At 38.9% G+C, this 17,724-nt stretch overlaps 1 protein-coding gene across 6 annotated transcripts in view; it reads left to right on the forward strand.

Annotated features, from left to right (window-relative positions):
• The window catches only part of MAPKAP1 (MAPK associated protein 1), a 243,818-nt gene that overhangs the window by 12,376 nt on the left and 213,718 nt on the right, over window positions 1–17,724 (forward strand). For 5 of the 6 annotated variants that reach the window (XM_035015808.1, XM_035015810.1, XM_035015804.1 and 2 more), the window contains exon 2: window positions 17,131–17,458. In XM_035015808.1, coding sequence (XP_034871699.1) covers window positions 17,200–17,458 — 259 coding nt within the window. In that variant the 5' untranslated portion in view covers window positions 17,131–17,199. Of the gene's footprint in view, window positions 1–7,627; window positions 7,698–17,130; window positions 17,459–17,724 lie in introns of all 6 variants that reach the window. The other variant, XM_035015806.1, reaches the window with a different exon arrangement.

Raw genomic sequence — 17,724 nt, forward strand, 5'->3', positions numbered from 1 at the left:
AGCATGTATGTACCAGGCCTTATATTGGATATTAGTGACAGGAAGCCAAATAAGGCTTTTAGTCTTTTCCTCTGAAGGACTTCCCAGTCCAATGTTTGGAACTTCTTACTAGGTAATGGGGGAGAGGGAAAAGTAAAGAAAGTAACTGCCTAGGAATTTGTGAATTTCCACAGCATGGATTCTAACTTTAGAATCTAGGCAAAGATTGACTTGTTTTTCACAGCTTCTAGGATTTCTTTTTCTTGCCCCGTCCTTTAACTCTTGCTATTCCTTGGATTTTGTTCCTAAGTTACTGCTCTTCTTTCCTTACATATTTTCCCTGGATAAGTTCATTCACATCTATGGCTTCATCTGTCATTTATATGTTGATGTCGTCCAAATTTGCTTTTTCCTAGGCTTCAGATTTGCATATTCTTTGTGTGTCACTTATATGTTGTAGTCTCCCAAATTCACTCAGACCTCATTCCTGGGCTGTCAGGTTTACATCATGATGAATCTCTATTTGGGTACTCCATAGATATCTCAAGTTCACTGTGTTTGAAACGTAATTCCTCATTTTCCCTCCACCTGTTAAGCTGTTCCTACTTTTGAGTTTACAGTCTCATTTGTTGGCACTATCATGCAGGCCAGAGAGTCTCCTCTTCTCCTTAACTCTCTATATCCAGTCACCCAGTTCTAGCAATTTTATTTTCTGTATATTTCTTATCTATTTCTTAAATTTTTAGACCTATCTTTCACTGCCTTACTCAGATTTCATCATCTTTCCTTGAGCTGTAGTCACAGCCTCATAACTAATCTTATGTCATGTCCATCAGATTAATCTGTGCACCTGCCAGAACAGTCTCTCTGAAATGCTCATCTAGTCAGCAACTTGAACTCTATGTAGTTTTAGTTACTAAATACACATTCTGCTGTTTCTTGTTTTAATGCCTTACCTCATGTTGTCTCTTCTACTTGGAAGAGATGAGTTTGTCTCTTTGATCCTTCTGCCAGCCATCCAACTTCTTATCTTTGAAGATTCATTGTAGAACAAGGAATAACTGCAATAATAATAGTAGACGTTTGTATAGTGTTTACCATGGGCCAGACACTGTTATATGCACGTAACATATGTGAATTCATTAAATCCTCACAGCAGTCCTATGAGATGGGCACCAAAATTATTCCTGTTTACAGATGTGGAGACAGAGGCACTGAAATTGTTACTTTGCCTAGGTCCCACAGTGAGTGAGTAGCTGAGTTCAGATTTGAACCCAGGCAATCTGATGCTTGATTGCTTCTCTTTGTCTCTCCTACCTACCTTTTGTCAGCCTACCCGATTCTCTGTGCTTCCCCCACCTCAGAAGTTAGTTATCTCTTCCTGCTTCTGTAATAACCCATGCATGGCCTGATGTTAATCTGTAGTCCATAGGATAGATCTGGAGCAAATTTTATTTTAAACATTTTTGATCAAGGAGGCAGCATTATAGATTATTTAATTGCCAGCCCCCTCCCCATTATTCTTGAGGTGACTAAGTTGGAAGTGATCATTCCCCATTATCTTGATCTTAGTCATTCATCTCTTGAAGCCTTGTCTGAATATCTAGTTTTATTTAGATATTTTTCCTTTGTGTTTCCATAATACTTTGTTATAGAATCCTTTAGCATCGTTCTCACTCTTTATTTTTAAAATTTTTTTATTTAAATTCAATTTAATTAACATATACTGTATTATTAGTTTCAGAGGTAGAATTCAGTGATTCATCAGTTGCCTTACAACACTCAGTGATCATTATATCAAGTGCCTTCCTTAATGTCCATCACCCAGTTACCCCATCCCCTCATCCACCTCCCCTCCAGCAATCCTCAGTTTGTTCCCTATAGTTAAGAGTCTCTTATGACTTGCCTCCCTCTGTTTTTGTCTAATTTTATTTTTCCTTCCCTTCCTCTATGTTCATCTCTTTTGTTTCTTAAATTCCACATATGAGTGAACTCTTTATTGTGACCATTTATGTACTTATCTCCTTTTCTTGACTCCCTTGTACCTCTTGGGGATAGGGAATAAGACTTACTACTTTATACTCCTGACTGCCAGCCTGGAGGAGGTATTCCTGTTTGCTGAATGAACAGGGAAGTCTGCTTATACCCATATCTAGATTAGTGAGAGAAGAGAATTAAGAGGAGTGTGATGAAATGGACTTACACTGGAAATTTAAGGCAGCATGTAGTAATTGTGTGGAGCAGGAATTCTGGAGCCAGATTGCATAGTGTATCCTGGCTCCACCTTTTACTAATTTTGTGACCTTGGGTAAGTCTGTGCCTCAGTTTCCTGATTTGTAAAACATAAATAATAATAGAATCTACCTCACAATTTTGTAAGTGATGTTGTGAGTGCTTGCTAAATGAATAAGCAACCTTCTGGAATCCAGAGAATTGATTATTCTTAAGTCGTGTTTTGTGAAACACTTCTCCCCTGACTGTATAACATTATAGGCAGAATGAAGCCAACCCTGCTGCCCTATCCTCATTTTGATCCATGTGGTGATGGTTTATAAAGGAAAAAAAAAAAAGACTAGAAGGTTGTAAACAAAATAACTGGCAGTTAGTGTAGTTTTGTTAATAACAATAATAACAATTATCATTTATTGAGGTTATGAAAGCTCCATTCAAATGAAAGTACAAAGCACCTTTCAGAATCACAGAAAAATAGTTTGGGGATTATCTGCTAGTTTAGATGATCTCATTGCTGTCCTTCATTCATTAGAAGTTGAATGAGCTTATAAATATTCTTTTTCTAAGTATCCCTATGAAGTGGAGAGAACATAGATTATGGATATTTCCCTGCTGAGGAAACAGAGTCAGGGACACCTGACTCACTTGAAGTCATCCCATTGTTAGTCCTGAGGCAGGCTAGAGACAATAACCTGGAATTCCAGATATGTTTACTCTTAGAGTTCTAAAAACCATTTTTTATACATAATAGCATTAAAAAAAAACCAGGTGGCGATAATGCCCATTCAACTCAAGTCAAGCCCATTCAACCCACTCAGTTTTGTAGTGGGTTCGCTGCCAAAATGTTGATACTATTAAAATCTTTGTCAAAAAAGGAATTCCTTGTACTTCTATCCTTAGAGTCTGAACCATGGCACAGTGATATAAGTAAAACTTAAAATGGAATTCATTTTTCCTTTGAAGCGAAAACACAAAACCTTTTAGTTGGACTCTCAGGTACATTCCTAACCATACCTCCTTGTTCTCACATGTGCTTGGGATAGAGTGAGAGCTGAAAGGTACCTCTTATAGTTCAAACTCCCCATGTAACAGATGCAGAAATGGACCGATGTGTAAAACAGGTTTAAAGGGGCTTAAAGAAGTGACTTGTCCAAGGCCATGTAATTAGATCCCTGGTAATTAAGGAATTGGAATTCAGGTTTCCTGAGTGGTGCTTGGAGTGAACTGTGTTGCTTCTGTTAATTGATGATGTGGTTAACCTGAGAGCCAGGTAAGTGGAAACAACTCTCTTCAATTCTTCTATTTAAGCAAACTGCAAACATCAAGGAGACAATAAAAGGAAAATAAATCTTAGACTGTAGTGGGATACTTATCTACTGAACCGGCACCATGGATAAGGGGCCTTTTTTGGGGAAAATCATGGCACAACCCTTTGGGAACAAGAAAGATCCATTTGTTCATCTGTTCATTCCACGCTGAGCTCTTATTGGATGCCAGCCACATTCTACTAGAATCTGGCAGCACAGTGATGAATAAGACAGTGTCCTTAAGGAGCTTAGAGTTTAGAAGAGAAAACCAAAATAAAAATAAATAATTATTTTTTAAATAAATCGGTGTGATTAGTTTGTTCATTCATTCATTTATTCATTCCTTCAAACTTTAACATAGCAGCCAGAGAGATCCTTTTTAAATGTTACATCATATCACAATCCTCTGGTGGTTCTCCACTTTAATCAGAGTAAAAGAAGAGTCCTTAGAATGGCCTGTAAGGCTGCACATGTTTGCTGCACTCTTCCAGACCTCATCCTCTACTACTTGCTTCCTTGCTGGACTCCTTGCTACTTCTTCCGCAGTGCTGGACATACTACCCTCACTTGGCAATGAATGCACTTCCCTTCAGAAGTTTACATGGCTTGTTCTCTTACCTCCTTCAAATGTTGACTCAAATGTCAGGTTCTCAGTGAAGCATTCCTTGACTACTTTATTTGCAGTTGCAGCCATGACCCACCACCTGGCATGCCCATCTCTCTTCCCTGTCCTGTCTTTTTCCATAGCACTTCTAGTTTACTGTTATAATTTACTTCTCTGTTTTGTCTGTCTCCCCCATTAGAATGTGAACTCCATGAGGGCAGGACTGTCTGCTTTGTTTTCTGCTGTACTCTTTGCATCTATAACAGTGCCTGGCACATGGTAGGCTTCAATAAATACTTGTTCAATGAATAAATTCAACAAACACATAGTACCTACTACTAACAGACAATGAGCTGGATTAATTACTTGGTGGAAGTAGTGACAAAGTGCAGTGCAATGGGACCACAAAGAAGGGAGCAGCCAACCTGGTCTGTGGGATTCATTGGGGAGGTTTCCTAGAAGAATTGACCATTTTGAGCTGGATTTTCAAGAAAGAGTAGGAGGTAGCCAGATGAAGCAGGGTGGATAGGCTTCAGATTAAGCTTGATGGGGCACGACTTGTATTTGTTGTAGTAATTTGGGCTTTGATTTTCCTTAGGGTATGTTAAAATTCCAGTAAACAGATACTGGGAGTTGAACTTGTTTAGTACCTGAGAAGATTTGAGCATAGATTGTATAGTTTAGGCTCAGTATCAATGAAACTGTTCCAAGGGGGTTGGAAATTACCACAAATTTAGTGGCTGCATATAGCATATCACAGCAGGGTTTCTCAACCTTGGCGTCATTGATATTGACCTTTTTGGGGGGTGTAATTCTTTGTCATGGGTGCTGTTGTGTGCATTGTAAGATGTTTAGCAGCATCCCTGGCATTTATCCACTAGATGCTAACAGTGTGACAGCCAAAAATATCTCCAGACATTGCCAAATGTCCCCTGGGGAGCAAAATTGCCTTCTAGTTGAGAACCACCACGTTAGAACCACTGCATTATTGTTGGGGTCTAGAGATTCCTGCCTTTAGCAACTTTACAAATGACTGGGGGAGAGAGAGAGATCAGTAACTACATTTCTGATTCTAGAATTGGATCAAAAAGTTTGAAATTGGCAGTTCCTTATACATGATACTCATATAACTAACTGTATTGAAGGTAGAAATAAAGTGCTTTTAAAACAGTTTTGGACCCTGCAAATTGGAGAAGAGTTCACAGAGGATGAGATTGTTGAGTTACGCTTCGACAAATAAGGTTTGTAATGGAGAGCGGCACATTCAAGGGGATTATCATTACCGAAGGCTGACAAATTGTGTTCAGAGAGTTCTGGGAGTTGCCTGCTGGGGAGAAGGGGCAGGTGAGTAAAATTGGGTTGTAGAGAGCCTTAAATGTATATGAAGGCAAAGGGGTCTAGGCTGTTTTCCTGCACTATTTTCATTTCTCTTGCTGCATAACAAATAACCACAAACTTAATGGTTTAGAACAATACAAATTTATTCTCTTAGTGGGTTGGGCATCATGGCTTCATCTTGGGTTTTCTACTGAGGGTCTCAAAGAAAGGATATTAAGCTGTCAGGTGGCTCCAGCCTCATCTGGAGGCTCGACTAGGGAAAGATTTCTTTCCAAGCTCCTTCAGATTGTTGGTGGAATTCATTTCCTTGTGGCTATATGACTAAGGTCCTCATTTTCTTGCTACCTGTTGACTGGGGCTACTCTCAACTCCTACAGGCTATTCTCAGGTCCTTGCCATATATTGTTCCATAACTTGGCTGTTTGCTTCTTTGAGGTCAGCAGGAAATTCTCTCTGAAATTTTCAGTTATCTAGGATGGAGTCTTATATAACAGGAAGTAATCAAGGGTATAACTTCCCCCACCCCTCCCCCCAACACTTTTGCTATATACTCTTTCAGCTAGGTTTTATCCACGGTAAAGGGGTGGGCATGACATAATTGCATGGATATCAAGAGACAAAAATTTCTGGAGCCATCTTAGAATTCTGACTACCATACACAACTTTTAGCTCCTTGAAGGCAATGACCAAGTCTTTTTCATTTTTTGTTCAGCCTTAAATCTCTGGTGCTTGGCACATAGTAAGTGCTTTATAAATATTTGTCAAATGAATAAAATCAGTGAATGAGTATTTGGTAGACAGTTGAGTGCTGTTTATGGTTTCAGCTCCTATATTGGCAATTTCACATTGGGAAGCAGCCTAGTTTCTCTGGCATTATTCATTTCTTCACTCTAAATAAAACTGTAAACATTTTTACCTGAAGTATTAAAGTAAAACCTAAAATTATTTGTTTTTTTTACAAGCATCAAATCCATTATGACAACACCCACTGGAAAAATAATTTAGGGCTACATTGCAACAAACTAGCAGATTTCTTTTAAGATTTTATTTATTTATTTGAGAGAGAGGGAGAAAGAGCACAGAGGGAGAGGAAGAGGCAGACTCCCCGCTGAGCTGGAAGCCTGACATGGGGCTCCATCCCAGGACCCCGAGATCGTGACCTGAGCTGAAGGCAGACGCTTAACCAGCTGAGCCACCCAGGCGCCCCAAACTAGGAGATTTCTTGTAACAGCCAAAAATGTTGGCGTATTTGGAGTTTTGAGGGTGGTGGGTGGGTAGGTTGTCTGAGGTTTCACATCTATTGCTAGCTGTTAAACATTTCAAAACACTTTGAAAATACTGATTGTTTTATAATAGCTGCATAAGAACAGGGATTTTATTCTAACTTGTGCTTACAACTTTTTTTTTTTTTAAGATTTTTATTTATTTCTTAGCGAGCGAGAGAGAAACAGCATGAGAGGGGAGAGGGTCAGAGGGAGAAGCAGGCTCCCCGCTGAGCCGGGAGCCCGATGCGGGTTGGGACTCGATCCCAGGACCCTGGGATCATGACCTGAGCCGAAGGCAGACGCTTAACCATCTGAGCCACCCAGGCGCCACTTACAACTTTATATATAGTTTGGTGTTATTAGTAATTATAGTTGTTCTTTTTTTTTTAAGATTTCATTTTTACGTAATCTCTACACTCAACGTGGGGCTCAAACTTCCAAGCCCGAGATCAGGAGTCACATGCTGTACTGACTGAACCAGCCAGGAGCCCCTACAGTCGTTCTTCATACTAGTCATAGGGAACATTTGTTGAGCAAAATTTAGATCTTGAGTTGTCCATTGATAAAATGCCATTTTATCTTCACAAAATCAGATATTTCTGATATCCAGTGTTTCTCCACTAGACCTTGCTGTTTAGACTGGGTTTATGAGAATCCCAGTATGTGCCAGGGAGTACTAGAAGCCAAAAGTAAACATGGCACATGTTCCTAGACTATCAATTTTAGTGATATATTCAAAGGTAAAACTTTTTTCCTGTTAAATACAGGTGCAGTATATTATAGGATAGAATGGAAACTATGAATGAACTCTAAAAATAAATTTCTTATAGCATGTTGCTTTAGATGACTCCTCCTAGCTTCTCTCATACCTTGATTCCTGGTCACTCTCCTCTGCCCTTCAGGTGTGTTCGTGGACAAGTTTGAGAGGCACTATACTGTACCAGGCTCCCTTTAACTGGATCTTGGCAGATGGTAAGATTCAGAGACATTTCAGGTGGAGGTTAGTGGTACAAGAAAAAATCAAGGGTCAGGGTCCAAAGGAGACATTTTACAGGAGGGAAAACCTGGTCTCCTGGTAGGTTGGTGGGGGTCTGGCTTGTCCCAGATGGCCTCAGTCATTCATTAGGAGACCTTAGCAGGATAGCTGGAATGACGGACAACTGAGCCTCTCTAAGTGGTCTGTTATCCCAACGTCCTTTTTTTTTTAATTTTTTCCCCAAGCTTCTTTCAATGATTCACATGTGTTCCAAAGAAAGTGACAGCAGAAATTTGCAAGGTCTCTTGAGGCTGAGCTTCAGAAGTTACTTCCATTACATTCTGTTGATCAGAGTAAATTACAATGTGAGGCCAGATTCAAGGGGTGGGGAAATAGACTCCTCCTCTTGACAGGAGGAGCTGTAAAGACTGGCCTTTAAAAAACCCACCATGTGATCTTGGACAAGTTACTTAGTTTCTTTAAGCCTTAATTTTTTAATCTATAAAATGGGGATGATATTAATACCTACCTCTTGGGGTGGTTGTAAGGATGAAATATGTTGTTACCTGAAAGTACAGCTGATAATAAGAGTTCAGGAACATCATCTGTTACTGTTCTTGTGTGTGTCTGCCTAATGAAAGCCTGGTCATCCCTGGGACCTTCTTCCTTCCTAAAGCCTCTGTAACTTTCTTGTCTCTTGGAAAACAGACTTAGTGTCTCATTTGATGGTTAGTATGTATTGCCTTATGTTACGTTTATATATGTATACAGCATAGCTCATCTGCTGAAGTTTGTAAGCCTCTGGAAGGTGCAGGCCAATGTTCATATAATTTTTTGTAGGATTCCCAGTGCCTAGCTCTCAATGATGTTTAGTGAATGAATCTCCATATTATTTAAAAGAAGATACAAGCATTTCTTTTCTGTTATTTTGAGTCTAGCAAGTACTTTTCTGAAAGGAAAAACTCTCCAGCTATAGAAGCTCACTATTTACTGTCTAATAAAATTAGGCATATTCACATTGAGATTTTAATTGTTGAAAGGAACAAAAAATTTAATTTTTGCTTGTCTAAAAAATAAATGAAGATTTAATTTAAAGTTATATTAGAGTTAGAAAAAGATTTAAAAACAATAAAGTATGTTTTATTTTACTGGTCATTTCAGTGATTTTCAAATTCCAGGAGGTATGAGTTCTGAACTTTACTAGATAAAAAGATGCTCAAATCTTAGTAAAGGGGTCTGTTGGTTTTTATACATGAAAGACTTTGTATATAGTAAAAAGGCTTTTGTTTTTCTAGGTTATGGTCATTCCTTGCTGTGCAAAAGAAATGTGAGTGCTTCTGTAACACTCTTAAGGAATCCTGTATAGGAATCAGGTTTGACTTGAAGTTAATGCTAATAGCATGAAGTCGGGGTACAGTGAGGAAAGGTAAAAAAAAAAAAAATCTCGCATCTGCTGTTACATGTTGTTAACTCCCTCAGCAGACGTTAAATCATTTCAAGCACAATAATAGTGTGGGAGGTAAATTAACTAACCATTAACAATCTTATAAATACACAATTAACATGCCAGCATTTATATGACACATTGATGGGGCAGCAGTAATTTTTGATTGGGAGTTTGCAGACCTTGGAGAAGCCTCAGGCTGTTGCTTATTCAGACAAGTTTTCACAGATTGCAGGTAAGGGGGCTTGAAGTCTGTCTGGCAGAAGGAAGTAGGTGTATAGAGTGCTTTGAAAATCTAGGAAGGGGAATTTCCTTTTAATCACTGGCTGAATGCGAGCATTTTAAGTCATGTTTAATACCTATCTCAGGTCCTTAGGGAGTGAGGAAGTATAGGGAGGGCTCATTTGCTCATGCTTGGGTTATTTAAAGAAACAGAATATTTCAGTTATGGACTTTGTTTGCAACTGAAGTTGCATGAATCTCTAAGGGTTTTAAAAAGATACAAGATGCTTACACCTAACTTGGAATTTAAAGTAAACCTTTCCTCTGTGGTTTCCGGTCAACAAGTAGGTGATCTCTGAAGTTTCTTTCTTGTGTAAAATTTTGTGACTTTTATTTTTGAACAACCATTATATGCATTGCTTATTTCTTGCTATTGTATAAATCACAGTTGCATGAGTTGAGGGGAGGCTAAGGGTCTGGTCTACTGCATAACACATTTACTGTATTACATCTTCCACAAAGACCCTTGACAGAAATTTCTCTCAGGACCCAGAACCCAAAGAACTCAACCACATGATCTTTCAAAATCTCATTTATTATGACTGTTGCAATTCTTTGTTCCTTTTTGTTTTGGGAGGCTGTATAATGCATTCCTCAGACTTATTCGCTGTCTAGCTTTGGCAGGTTTTTTATTTGCTTCAGTTTTTTCATCTGTAAAATGGGGACAAAAATACTATCTCATAGAGTTATTTTGAAAATTATGAATTAATCCATCTAAAAAAGAAAGAGCAAGTCTAGCTTTTGTAATAAATAAAGTTAGTTATTATAATTGCTTTTAGCTTCTGAGATTCTGCAGTCTTCCTGTGGCAAATGTACAAGATCTTATAACATTCATCCAGAGTTACTTACCCTTTGCCACTTTTCTCATTTACTTTTTTACTATGTTGTATCTTATGTTCTTCTATAAGCCATTGCAAACAAAGTTTGGAGAGTGTATGTGTATGAAGCTATTATTAAAAATATACTTGTATTAAGACTTGATACCATTAAAAATTTACTCCCCTGTGTAGGGCATATTCCAAGTTAACACAGGCAAGTTACATGGTTATTAATGCATACAAATTGTTATGTAAAGTGGGAATAGCATCTAAATTGCACCTGGAACAACACTTAGCACATAGTAGGAACTTAATAAATATTTGTTGAACAAATGAATGAAGTATAAAAGGAGACCCACCCAGTACATTAAAAATGACTGTGTGTCACTTTGGGATATCTCATGTCCTCCCACTCTGTGTGGATGTCCTTTTTGCTTTCATTTTTGTAAAACAAATCTCTATGCTTTGAAAGGAACCTGTAGTTGAAAAGTAGGAGAATCTGTGGAAAGTAGGGCATCTTGGAGAACAGACCTCCTAGAGGCTGAAATTGTTTATCCAGGTAACCTAAAGGTATATAAAAAGGACCAGTTATCTCCAAGTCAAGAATTGGTAACATCCAGGGTCGCCTGGATGGCTCAGTTAATTAAGCGTCTGCCTTCGGCTCAGGTCATGATCCCAGTGTCCTGGGATCAAGCCCCGCATTGGGCTCCCCGCTCCATGGGAAGCCTGCTTCTCCCTCTCCCACTCCCTCTGCTTGTGTTCCTTCTCTCCCTGTGTCTTTCTCTGTCAAATAAATAAAATCTTAAAAAAAAAAAAAAAAAGAATTGGTAACATCCAGGGAAGTCTTGTTCAAGGCCCAAAGAAACAGTATTTGTAAAAATGTAAAGTAGCATTTCTAAACCATGTTCTGTGAATCTCTCTCTTTTTAAGATTTTATTTGGGAGAGACAGAGATAGTGAGAGAGAGCACAAGCAGGAAGGAAAGGGAGAAGCAGGCTCTCTGCTCAGCGGGGGCTCGACTTGGGGGCTTGATCCCAGGACAACTGGGATCATGACCTGATCCTAAGGCAGACGCTTAACTAACTAACTGAGCCACCCGGGCACCCCCTGTGAATCTCTTATACATTGATATGTGTTAGTGTTCCTGGAGGAAAAAATGATTAAGGATCAGATAAGTTTGGGATTTGGGATATATTGCATTGTGAGATTCCCCACTCTTGGAGATTCACAATATACATTAGTAGTTTGTTTTTTTTAAGATTTTATTTATTTATTTGACAGAGAGAGAGAGACAGTGAGAGAGGGAACACAAGCAGAGGGAGTGGGAGAGGGAGAAACAGGCCTCCCGCCTAGCAGGGAGCCTGATGCGGGGCTCGATCCCAGGACCCTGGGATCATGACCTGAGCTGAAGGCAGACGCTTAACGACTGAGCCACGCAGGTGCCCCACATTAGTAGTTTAAAAGCATTGAGAAGTCTGTAATTAAACAGCAAGAAGAAAACTTATTTAATTTTGTTTAATGTGGCATTTCCTAGACATTTTTTTAAAATTTAATTTTAAAAGATTGTATTAATATATAACAAAATTTACCATTTTAACCATTTTTAAGAGTATAGTTCAGTGACATTACGTATATTCACATTGTGCAACCATTGCCACCATCAGTCTCCAGAACTTTTTCATCTTTCCAAACTTAAACATACTTATTATATATATATATATTTTAAAGATTTTATTTATTTATTTGAGAGAGAGAGAATGAGGGACAGAGAGCATGAGAAGGAGGAAGGTCAGAGGGAGAAGCAGACTCCCTGCTGAGCAGGGAGCCCGATGCGGTACTCCATCCCGGGACTCCAGGATCATGACCTGAGCCGAAAGCAGTCGCTTAACCAACTGAGCCACCCAGGCGCCCTAAACATACTTATTATAAATACTCCGCATTCCCCTCTCCCTCTAGCCCCTGGCATCCGCCATTCTACTTTCTGTCTCTATGAATTTGACTACTCTAGGTGCCTCATATTAAGTGGAATCATACAATATTTGTCTTTTTGTGACTTACTTCATTGAGCATAATCTCCTCAGGGTTCATCCATGTTGTGGCATGTGTCAGAATTTTCTTCCTTTTTAAGGCTATTGTATGTATATACCACATTTTGTTTATCCATTCTCTACCAGGTATTGTCAATGACTGTGTAGTATTCTGTTACATGTGTGTGTCATGATACACTCCTCACTGATGGATGTATATGTTACTTTTAGATTTCCAGTATAATAAACAATCCTGAGATATATATTTTTGCATAGTTATCTCCTAAAGGCAAATCCTACAAGTAGGGTTTCCCAAAAGGTACTCATTATACTTTGATAGATGATACCACATTACCCTCTAAAAAGTCTCAATTTTCATTCCTTTTTACAGTGCATGAGAGGCCTCCTTTCTCTGAACCCTGCCAACATTATGTTTTAAAAATCTTTGATCTTTACACAACTGATTAGAGAGAATAACTTGTTTTCATCTGTGTTTGGAATATCTTTGTCCTAGAAATCGAATCTACCTTCAAATGATAATTTGCTGCTCTTAAAGTGATTTAAGACATCCTTTTGGTTTTGAAAAGTAGTGTTGGGATAAATTGATAGTGTTCCAAGGTGACAGGTTTTTTTTTTTTTAAGGATTTTATTTATTTATTAGAGAGAGAGGCTTGATCCCAGGACCCTGGGATCATGACCTGTGCTGAAGGCAGACACTTAACCCACTGAGCCACCCAGGTGACAGTTTTGAAAGGCATATTGAAGAGAAGCTCTTGTATCTGTATTAATGGAAAAAAGGCAATCCTTTCTTTATAATCACACTACACATGACATGCTCATAGATGACTTATCTCTACAACAAAATTATATAGTCTTTGGAAGTCAGACAGCAACTCTTACCGAATTTCTGCCATGCGTAAGATGCTTTGTTGCCAGAAGGGATGTGGTGGTGTGTCTCCTGTCCCTGTGGAACTTACAGCCTAAATCCTCAAGTACATGTCATGGGAGGTGGAAGGCATATTTCCCAGGGCACACTTCTTGGAATTCCCTATCAGAATTGGTATTGAATAATATTTGTTGAGTGAATCATTCAGAATCCTCATTGCATGAAGTCATAGTATACCAATAGAGAAATTGTCTGCTCCTGTTGGGGATTTGGGGGCCTCTGTTCTACAAGGATAAAGTTAGGGACTTGGTGTGTGCCTTCAGAAGTATTTGTCCATAACTCTTTTCTTCATAAGAGGTGATGGAGCAGATCTATTTTCCTAAAGAAAAAAAATATATATATATATATATAAATACATACATACATATATATCTATGTGTATATACACACACACGCATATGTATATTCTGTTGAGGGTACTTAAGTATACTTTCGTTTCTTTGCCCTTCGCCATTTGACTTGTTGGTGCCAGAACACCCATTAAATGTGTTGGTTCTCACTGAAGCCCTTGTTTTTTGCAAGGGAGAGTTATTCAGTATGAAATTGAAAGCACCTGTCCCCTCTGTTAGCGCCTAGTTGCCTTACTGTCCTGGGGGAGACCCAGTGATTGCTATGAGGGTGTTGGCGGTTTTGACCATCTGTGATGCTATGATTTTGTTACAAAACAAATATTCTCATTTATAAGTAATTCCATGATTGTATACATCTCTTTGTGGTTTTATAAGTAATTCTTATTTTTACAAGTGAAATTTAAATGCTCCCCTTTAATTCTGTAATGTTTTCTGATTAATACACTTAAAATGGTAGGCTGACATTAAAATTTCTGAGACTTCGAGGAATCTCATTATATTAGGAAATACACTAGGACTGTATTAGGTTATAAACTATTTTTAAAAAAGATTTATTTATTTATTTGTCAGAGAGAGCAAGCACAAGCAGGGGGAGCAGCAGGCAGAGGAAGAAGCAGACTCCCCGCTGAGCAAGGAGCCCGATGCAGACATAATCCCACGACCCTGGGATCATGGCCTGAGCCGAAGGCAGATGTTTAACCAACTGAGCCACCCAGGCTTCCCTAGGTTATAAACTTTTTGATTCAGGGGTGCCTTACCTTGGCATTTCCCATTAGCCTCAGTGTAAAATTACTCAGTAAATATATTTGAAGGAAAAAATGAAGATTAGTGTAATTCATTTGATTAGAGATGTTCCTCAGTTAAACTTTCTCTTAATCTCAGTATCTTTAAGAGTACCAAGTGATGTCAGTAGAATGTTACTAGACAAAAAATTTTAAAAGCTCTGTTGGTTGGGCACCTGGGTGGCTCAGTTGGTTAAGCGACTGCCTTCAGCTCGGGTCATGATCCTGGAGTCCCGGGATTGAGTCCCACATCGGGCTCCCTGCTCAGCAGGGAGTCTGCTTCTCCCTCTGACCCTCCCCCCTCTCATGCTCTCTCTATCTCATTGTCTCTCTCAAATAAATAAATAAAATCTTTAAAAGAAAATAAATAAATAAATAAATAAATAAAAGCTCTGTTGGTTATAATGATTTATTAAGTAGATTTACCCCTATGTTCCATTTCTAGAAGAAACAAATGACAAGAAAGTCTGGTGTTGTAGGCCTTTCTAAAAATAAATACCTTCTAGGGACTGCCCAGCTTTCATGTTCCTTGCATCTCATAATGATTTTAAAGGAGGAAGGTGACTCAGGTGACCTGTAGAGTCCTCTCTCAGAAAGGAAGCACACATTTATTTTACATGCTGTGCACTTACTAAAGAAGGATGAATGTTGATATATTTTAGGATTACATTAAACAATTGAAGGCTGAAGTTAGCAGTGATTATTTTCACCATCATCATTGTTATTCTTTTTTTTTTTTTACTGAGACTTTCTTTTTTTTTTTATTCTTATGTTAATCCCCATCATTAGTTTTAGATGTAGTGTTCCATGATTCATTGTGCACAACACCCAGTGCTCCATGCAGAATGTGCCCTCCTCCATACCCACCACCAGGCTAACCCATCCTCCCACCCCCCTTCCCTCTAGAACCCTCAGTTTGTTTTTCAGAGTCCATCGTCTCTCACATCATTGTTATTCTTAATACAGCTAATATTTAATTATGTGGCAGGTGCTCTTTTGAGCACTTTCCCTACATTATCTTCTATATCCTCTCATTCCTGGAGTCCCATTTTATTAATGAAGAAAGAAAACAGGCTCAAAGAGGTTAAGATTATTTTGACCAAAATCACATAGCCAGCAAGTGGTAGGGTCAGGATTTGAACCCATTTCTACCTGTCGGTCCTTATCCTGACCAGTGTACTCTAATACCGTAGTCCCCCTTCATCTGCAGAGGGTGAGTTCCAAGACCCATAGTGGATGCCTGAAAAACCATGGATGGTACCAAACCCCATGTGTACTATTGTTTCTCCTACACATACATAGCTATGATAAAATTTAATTTTTGAATTAGACACAGTAAGATTAACAACAACAAAAATAAAACAGAACAATTATAACAATATACTGGAATAAAAGTTACATGAATGTGGTCTCAGAATATCTTATTGTACCGTAATCGACCTTCTTGTGATGATGTGAGATGATAAAATGCCTACGTGATGAGACAAGTGAGGTGAATGACATCGGTATTGTGACATAGCATTAGGCTACTAATATATATATATTTTTAGATTTTATTTATTTGACAGAGAGAAAGCCCAAGCGGGGTGGGGGGTGGCAGAGGGAAAGGGAGAAGCAGGCTCCCCACTGACCAGGGAGCCTGATTCAGGACTTGATCCCAGGACCCTAGGATCATGACCTGAGCTAAAGCAGACGCTTAACCAACTGAGCCACCCAGGTGCCCCTGGTTACTATTATTGACCTTCTGAGGACACATCAGAAGGAGGATCATCTGCTGTTGGACCTCTGTTGATCACGAGTAACTGAACCTGCAGAAATTGAAACCACAGATGAGGGGAGACTACCATGTTTTCTTTTTTGAATATTCCCATTTAACTGAGGAGATACCATCTTGTTCCCAGAATAAACATCATTTTAGTTTCAACAGGATTCAGGAAGCAGTTCTTACAATGAGGTTTCTAAAATAAGAAATTAATTTGGTAGCAGGGAAGTTTGATTAATAAAGTTTACTTTAAAAGCACAATACTGGGGCGCCTGGGTGGCTCAGTCGGTTAAGCATCCTACACTTGATTTCAGCTCAGGTCATTGTCTCAGGGTCCTGAGATCGAGCCTGTGCTGGGCTCTGCACTGGGTGTGGATCCTGCTTGGGATTCTCTCTCTCCCTCTGCCCCACCCTGCCCCCCTAAAATTAAATGAAATAAAATAAAAGCACCATACTATCTTAAACCAGAAGAAAGGAAAATGTATTTATTGAACAAAATTACTTTGGTGGTTCATTTTTTTTTTTTAATTCCTAGTAACTCAAAGTATTGTCTGTGTTCTTTTAGTTACCTCACAGCCATATGATAAAGAGGGGGGAATGTAAATGAAAGAAATGCAGTTTCATACTTTAGCAGATAATTTGAGGAAAATACGACTTGTCCCCCCGTGACCTTATAAAGTATTGAGGAGACTGCATGGGAATGAAGGGAGAAAGAAAGGAAAATTTATTGTTTTAAAAGTAATTATGTGCTTTGAGTGGCCTAAGGAGTCACTATTATTTGTATTGCAAGAGAGGAAGCCATCCTCTCTGATACCATGGAGATCTCATTGACTAGAGCTGTAGCCCCTAGTGCTTATAAGGATTTCCTTTCAGCCTAGACTTAATCCTTGTAAGCTCCTAGGTACAAGGATAAATGTTGATTTTCAAGGTAGCATTTTACTAATTTGAATTTGTTTGAAAAATGATTCAGTCATTTTCTTCCTTATTCTTAAATATTGCTGTGTACATCATGTTTCTAGGGAGGTGAGCACGTGAAACAATATGAAGAGGAGAAAATAGCCTTTTAAGGAAATTGGCCCACAGAAAGGATGGCCTTCTTGGACAATCCAACTATCATTCTAGCTCATATTCGACAGTCACATGTGACCAGTGATGACACAGGAATGTGTGAGATGGTTCTCATTGATCATGATGTTGACCTAGAGAAGATTCATCCTCCTTCAATGCCTGGAGACAGTGGGTCAGAAATTCAGGGAAGCAATGGCGAGACTCAAGGCTATGTATATGCCCAGTCAGTCGATATTACCTCAAGTTGGGACTTTGGTATTAGAAGACGCTCAAATACAGGTAAACATTGCCTTTTAGTCATGTCTTCTGAACTGTAAATCAGTCAATAATCTTACAGAATAATGCATAATGTTGGAATAGGTTTAATGGGGAAAGTTTCTGTGTATTAACAGGAACGTGAATGTATTACAGTAAGAGCGAGTCTAAACAACATCTCCCTCTCCATGACTGAATGGAGAGCGCCTCTGGAATGATGCTATCAGAAGGAGGTAGAAGACGAATAGATGAAACAGGTGGCTATGAGAGGCATGTTGGATGTTCTGTTT

The sequence above is a fragment of the Mirounga leonina genome, unplaced genomic scaffold (genome assembly GCF_011800145.1).
Source record: "Mirounga leonina isolate KUSES-001 unplaced genomic scaffold, KU_Mleo_1.0 Mir_170, whole genome shotgun sequence".
Classification (NCBI taxonomy): Eukaryota; Metazoa; Chordata; class Mammalia; order Carnivora; family Phocidae; genus Mirounga; species Mirounga leonina.